This window comes from Lepidochelys kempii, chromosome 3 (genome assembly GCF_965140265.1).
Source record: "Lepidochelys kempii isolate rLepKem1 chromosome 3, rLepKem1.hap2, whole genome shotgun sequence".
Classification (NCBI taxonomy): domain Eukaryota; kingdom Metazoa; phylum Chordata; order Testudines; family Cheloniidae; genus Lepidochelys; species Lepidochelys kempii.
Window position 1 is genome coordinate 157,288,717 of NC_133258.1, and position 7,247 is coordinate 157,295,963.

At 46.4% G+C, this 7,247-nt stretch overlaps 1 protein-coding gene across 1 annotated transcript in view; it reads left to right on the forward strand.

Annotated features, from left to right (window-relative positions):
- ITPKB (inositol-trisphosphate 3-kinase B) overlaps positions 1-3,093 on the forward strand; it is a 112,333-nt gene extending 109,240 nt beyond the window's left edge. Inside the window, exon 8 of the mRNA XM_073338694.1 lies at positions 5-3,093. Coding sequence (XP_073194795.1) covers positions 5-220 — 216 coding nt within the window. The 3' untranslated portion in view covers positions 221-3,093. The remainder of the gene's footprint in view (positions 1-4) is intronic.
- Positions 3,094-7,247: the final 4,154 nt, after the last annotated feature.

Here is a 7,247-nt window from a genome sequence, read left to right on the forward strand (position 1 = left end):
GCAGGTAATTGGGAGCTCCCTCCTCTTCATTCACGACCAAAAGGAACAGGCCAAAGTCTGGATGATCGACTTTGGGAAAACCACACCACTGCCAGAGGGACAATTCCTCCAGCACAACGTGCCATGGGTGGAAGGGAACAGAGAGGATGGCTACCTCTGGGGGCTGGACAACCTCATTAAGATCCTAATGGAACTGTCACAGAGCGAGGACCTGCATTAAAGCCATATGTCCAATTCCACCACTACCCAGCATCCCGCCCCTCAAACTGACTCTTCTGAACTGCACTACAAGACACTTTCCAGCCCCCCGCCCATGTTAAAGCTATCACTTCCCTATTTAAGGTGGTTTTTAGTTTTTGTACATATGTAGATCGCCTGCCAGAACAAACGCTGAACTTGAAGCCTTGGCTTTGCTCAGTAGATGGGAGCAGATCGTGTTGCTCATCGCGGGCGCCTGAGCAGCAAGCAACTGTGGTCTGGTTGGCTAGGCGAACGCATGCTCTTTCCATAGCATTTCTGGTTCTTAGTCCATCTCTCTTTAACAAGAACTTATGTAGTGAGCAGTTGTGCAGCTGACATGCCCTCCAGTTGAACGAAGATGGTGTCCGAACCCTGAGTTCTGTTGCTCCTGAACTGTGTAATTAAAGCCCTTCCAGCTAAGCGAATGACAGAACGTATTCATCTGTAAGGAGCATCTGCCCTCTAGTGGCTGGTGCTGGTAACACACCATCCTCCAAGCCGGCAAGACTCCATAGCTTTTAGATTGCCATTTTAAGTGTTCTGGAGAAGGTGAAGGCAGGGACACCAGGTTGGGAGAGGTTTAGTTACATTTAATAACGTCCTTCGTCCTAGGAAGCTAGAGGTGTAGACTCCTTAGGAGATCTAGGTTTCTCTCTCTCTTCGAGCAACCTTGTTACCCACTTGTGATTGTTCCGTTATTTTTGAGTGGCCATTGGAATTGCAAAGTCTGTTCTTGTCAATAACTAAGTGTAGTATAACTGTGGCTCTTACTAACCTGTTTTGTGCTGGTTGATGAGCTTCCCTCTAACCACTGTGGTGGGCTGGCGTTGTCAGCTGTAGATGTTTACCATCGGCCTATCTTCGAATTGAAATCGCCTTTGAGCAATTTAGCAGTAGGGCAGTGTGCTGGCACGTGACGATCTGAGGCTGATGCTCAGACCTTGTAGGCCAGCACTGGCTGAGAATGCTGTGGAACCAATAGTCTGAACCTAGACAACAAGGAAGAGATTACTCTTCTGTCTCCAGCGATCCTGCTCCCATTATAGGAGCAACTGCCAACCCTCCTAAGCTGGGATGGTGGCCTACCATGTGGCTTGAAGCCTCAGATGAGGCTGAAGGAGAGCAAAAGTGACTATGGGACCATTATGAAACTTTAAAAAGGCTTCAGGGTTGGTGGATATTTCCTAGCAATAATCAGATAAGCAGTCCTCCGTGCTGTGTAAGGTTAATACTGCCAGGTGTACAAAAGGGAATGGGAACCCCTGGTAAATCTGGGTCAGAAGGGAGTTCACAGGGGGAGCGGTCTCCAGTACTTTTCAATGCCTTTGAGCGTCTTTTGTAGTATCCTTGTTACGAGCCCTTACGATTAGCAAATGCCAGGCGTACTTATGGGTTCTTTTAGAACCAGTCCTGGCTACATCTCAAATAGAATTGCATTAATTGGTCTAAAAGGGTTCTTTCATATGTGCAAACAACCTACCCCTAGTGGTGTGCGTTGAGAGCTCTCATATCTGCAGGGCTATATGGAGGAGGTTAGGGCAGGGAGGCAGCTTTCAAGGTTATCACCTCAGTTTTACTGGGTAAGACAAAGGGATTTAAGGCAATTTCACCCCCCCCCCCCCTTTGTTACCCATGTAGCTCACTAAATCCAGCTCTGGTTTTCACAAATTGTTCCCTAATTGGCTCTGCCTAAATTGGATGTATACGTGGCCTTTCTGCTTCAAGGCTTGTGAAAACAACCAGTTCTCTATTTAGGGTGGAGGCTAATTTTTAACTTCCTGGAACATTTGAACTAAGCAGCATGCTTTTAGCAGAGCTAGCTTGCTAAAGGTCAGCTATTGATGTGGGAGGGGAAGGCTGTTGGTGCCTCTTGCTCTTCCTGGAGAGCTTGGAGTTCTCCAGAACTTAGGACATAAGGACAGTATTGAGCTTGGGTCATGAACAATCCTGCAGCTTTTGTTCCATGAATAATACAAGCTAGCCAGGAGTCTGGCAGAAGTTATGAACCTTTCTCCTCCCCACCCCCAACTCCGAAAGACCATTGTCTCATCTCTTTCCCCAACAGCGATGCTATCAGCCCGCTCTGCAATAGTTAGATGGGTGCAACTTTCCTGCGTCAGGAAGGTACCCTCACTGCGGCGCTAGGTGTGTGTGGGGAGGGGAGGGGCCCACTCAGCCATCTGGTGTTCCCTAGCCGTGCACAAGTCTCTCTCGTGGAGATTAAAATCTCGTCAGACTTTCTCAGTTCATATCTCACCAGGCACAGGTCTGTAGTTCTGAGCATATAGTTGTAAATGGTTGCACTGTTCAGCTTTTTGCCCAGGTTTCCTATGCTGCATAGAGTAGCCCCTGTGGAAGTGCCTTATGAACTTGCCCCTATTCCATTAGTGTCATGGAAAAGGTTTTTAAGTTATATTTATTTTCATTCCTTCTTAATTGCACAAAACACTACGACTTAATGCATGGAATCTTTTTTTTTTTTTTTTTAAAAACCCTGTCTTTTTAGTTTTTAAAATGTCCTTTTCCAGCTTTGGAGAAAGGGCTTTGAGCAGCAGCCTAGATATGTACCAATTTTAGCTGCAGTTTAGCTTTGCATTGCTCCTGTATATGTATATTATTTTAAAGTCTGTTTTGTAAACCCAATTCCTTGCTTTGTGGCTTCGAAAGAAGCACATTGTTTCCCCAGATGTCTTATGCCTACCTGGAGGCTGGAACTGTTGCTGTGAGGTATTCCTCCCGCCCTGCCCCCCTCAGTCATTGGGTGATGCATAGTAAATCTGAACTGTACTGAAACACCAACGCACAGTGCCTGTAAAGAGCCTATAACTTCCAAATAAAGGCATATGAAAACCAGCTATGTTTGGTTGCAAAGGAAGAGTTCATTCCAGGTCATCAAACCTTGGAGTAACTCAAGGGGACCTGTCCTGCTGTGAGCACCCGCTCATTAAGGGCCTGATTCTGTCCCTGGATACACCTGTACCAGGGGTAAAACTGGGTGTAAGTAAGAGGAGAATCGGATCCTAAACTAGGGGTGGGTGGGGGAGAACTTACATGAAAGGGAAATCAGACTTCATCTGGGAGGCAAACCAAAACCAAACCTGTAGGGATCTTGGCTGCCAGATGTCTGTGGTTGTGGGGAGTAGAGCTTTCATTTGCCCATGGTCAGGGACAATGGCTACTGCACTCACAACCTCCCAGCATTGCTTGTCTGGAAAGATCCTAATCAAAGAAACCGCCACTCAAGCTGTTTCCCAATGTGTTGCGGCTCCTGTCAAGCCCCTCTTTATACCCTTGTCTCTGATCTCTGCTTTGGACAAGGAGAAACCATGGATAACCAAGCGTTCCTTTGTAGGCCACATACTCTAACATGTTCACATCAGTCTGTCCTCTCACTTCCCCTCTGTACATACACACACAACCGATTTGCAGTAGGTAAGCAGAACTAGCCTCTCTATGTAGATGAGGCACCAGTGATCAGGGTCTCCCAGGTGGTCAGCATCAGAAGTAGGATGATTGCCCAATCTGCTGACTCCTAGCTCCAACCTCAATCCATTAGGAGATCGCAATGCCCTTACACAAAGCCCTTACCCCTTCTCTTTCCCCATCTAGGCAATGGTGGTAAAAATACTGTTGCTCTGCCAAGTGTTCCCATTGGAGGAGAAATCAGTGATGTAGAGTCTGGGTGTATCCTTAGTAGAACTTGTTTGATATACACCAGTCTTTGAATAGAGTTGATCATAAACAGCATGCAGGCTGTTGCCTTTTAGGACTCTTGGCCAAAACACCAATACTCAGTTCCCTGGAAGCAATTCTGCCTTAAGGACTGAGTTCAAAAGACTGAGAGCTCAAACTCCCTTGCTGGTTGCCAAGGTCCCCAAAGGAAATTGTATCAGAAAATTAACACAGCATTCTATTCCAACTGCAAACTTGCTTGCATGCTAAGAAGAAACTTGTAAGACTATGTGTAACACACCATAGAGTGAACTCTGGTATAACAATACTTAACTACATCATGTAGACCCTGAGAATTACTAATATATCAGTATTGCCAACTCTTTATCGCAAGTCTGGGGATATTTGATGCTCTATTTATAACCGTAGCTCCTGGAGACAGGTGAGAATCTCGGCTTTCATTTAAAAAAAAAACTTTCTAGACCTCATAGTTGTAGAGAGGAGCTTGGAAATGGACGTGAAGAGCACCCTAAAGGCTCAAACCAGATGGCAAATAAAACACCGTAAATCTATGCTTTACTACATTGTGAGAGATTTTTTTCCATCATGATTGTTTTGAAGGAGGGGAGGGGTTGACTCAGGTCAGATTGGTAATGCTGGCAGCTTTACCGGGAGTTGAAAATGCAAAGTACTACGTACAAATCTGACGCCCACGCTTCAGTTTAGAGCAGGGCAGGGCAGAAAACATGCCTACCTGTAGTCTGCCTTGATCTGTTGCATTCTCCAAATGGACGTTCCAGCCCTCTGAGTCTCAAATCTCCAACCTGCCTGAACACTTCATACACCTTGTTAAATTCTGGGCTAGTATACTGGAAGACTTATCTCAGGTTTCAGAGTAACAGCCGTGTTAGTCTGTATTCGCAAAAACAAAAGGAGTACTTGTGGCACCTTAGAGACTAGCCAATTTATTTGAGCATGAGCTTTCGTGAGCTACGGCTCACTTCATCGGATGCATACCGTGGAAACTGCAGAAGACATTATATACACACAGAGACCATGAAACAATACCTCCTCCCACCCCACTCTCCTGCTGGTAATAGCTTATCTAAAGTGATCATCAAGTTGGGCCATTTCCAGCACAAATCCAGGTTTTCTCACCTCCCAGCCCCCCCCCCCCCCCAAACTCACTCTGAGGGTGAGAAAACCTGGATTTGTGCTGGAAATGGCCCAACTTGATGATCACTTTAGATAAGCTATTACCAGCAGGAGAGTGGGGTGGGAGGAGGTATTGTTTCATGGTCTCTGTGTGTATATAATGTCTTCTGCAGTTTCCACGGTATGCATCCGATGAAGTGAGCAGTAGCTCACGAAAGCTCATGCTCAAATAAATTGGTTAGTCTCTAAGGTGCCACAAGTACTCCTTTTCTTTTTGGGAAGACTTATCGAGTACGTTCTTGTAAACTGAGGGTATTGCTCTACATTTCCACTAACGGCAAATTTTACAGTCTCTCTTAGCCCCCCTCCCTAGTTAGAAAGCTGAAACAAATGCTTTTTAAACCCTCTCCTCCCAGCTCTTGAACAGGCCTGAGGCTGGCACCAGGCAGTCACTCAGAGTGTAAGAGAGAAGGGGGAGAAGATAGCAGGTTAGCATGTGATATATGTTAAAATCTTGTGAGAATGTGAGTGATGCGCTAAGTGATATAACTAGGATGTGTTAATCACTCTCCCCCCTCCCCGTGGAAATGCAGGGCTTATCTGTGGTGGTCTGCCTTGTCTGAGCCTTGAGTCAGGCTAACTGAAAACTGAGAGTGTAGAATAGCCTAGAGAGCCCTGACTCTCTTGGTCAGCAGCATCTTACTTGGATATTGAAGCTGACAAGGTGACGTTTACCTTGTCACTTGTAATTACCCATGGAGGAACCAGCTGCTCCAGCATCTCATGCTAAAAAAACAAGGAGTACTTGTGGTACCTTAGAGACTAACAAATTTATTTGGGCAAAAGCTTTTGTGAGCTACAGCTCACTTCATCGGATGAATGCAGTGGAAGATATATATACACAGAGAAGATGAAAAAAATGGGTGTTGCCATACCAACTGTATGGAGACTAATCAATTAAGGTGGGCTATTATCATCAGGAGAAAAAAAAAACGTTTGTAGTGATAATCAGGATGGCCTATTTCAAACAGTTGTCAAGAAGGTGTGTAACACTGCAAATTCCTCAGGGACTGATATGTAGACATGATGGTCGAAGCATTGTGGCATAGAGGCACCTCGTGCCTTGGTTGAGGCGTGGGTTACAGTGCCTTTAATGCTTTCACTCAAGCCACTGTTCGATGAAATGTCATCAGTCACTTGTGTCTCCAGTGCAGCTGCTGTACCTGGTGAGGAATGGCATTGTGCAGCCTGTAATCAGTCTTATCCCAGAAACCCCTCTCTCTTTGGGGCGTGGCTGGAGTGGGGAGATGGGAACTCTGATGGCTTGTCAGTAGTGCCTTGAATGTGGGCGTCATGCTGCCATCGGAAAGCACTGGGCCTTGACTTGGCTTTTCAGAAGGGCTGAGTGCTGGCTGCTCCTAGGCACACACATGCACAGAGAAAGGGATGGGGGTAAGGTGCGGGTCTGAGCAGATTTGGGTGGTGGCCCCAACCAAAAGCCTTCAGCCACGGCCAGGAAGAAAACACCCTTAGACATGTGGTATGTAGGGGTTTTTCAGATTATTTTAATATTCAGACCTTTTCATTAAGGTGCTGGTAGGATGTTTAAAACCAAGCGGACAGCGTCAGCATAGGCGTTGGGAGATCTGAGCGCTATTCCTGACTCTGCCATTTGGCGACATGGGACAGGGCCTTAACCTTTGTGTCTCCATTTTGTGATCTGTAAAGCCGGGAGGACACTTAACTGTTTAGCGGAGGGATTAGGGCTCCTAAGGCACCTTCCATACGAGGACTTTAGCAAGCTTGGCAAAGCCTTATTATTTAACCTTTTGGTTCCTGGCATGTGTGACCAGCATGGGGGTAACACTACAGTTATGCTCTTTGGTTTTGAGCCAGCAAGTCTGGCCTGAAGTGTGGTATTCCTTCCCCTGGCCTCCTAATAATGTGCCGAGCTATCATGACACATTTCACAACTCCCCCCTGTGTTGGAGTATATAAACCGCACACTGGGTAACACAGAGTTAATGGGGGCACAGGTGGCCCCACCTTGTCACACAGAAATGGAGGGAGGAGCTGAAAAAGAGGGGGAAATAGCAAAGTTGGTGGGGGACTAGACCACTAGTTGTCTGCTTCTGGTAAGATGGCTGGCTAAAGGAAAGAGGTCCTTGGGTGACTGCTGC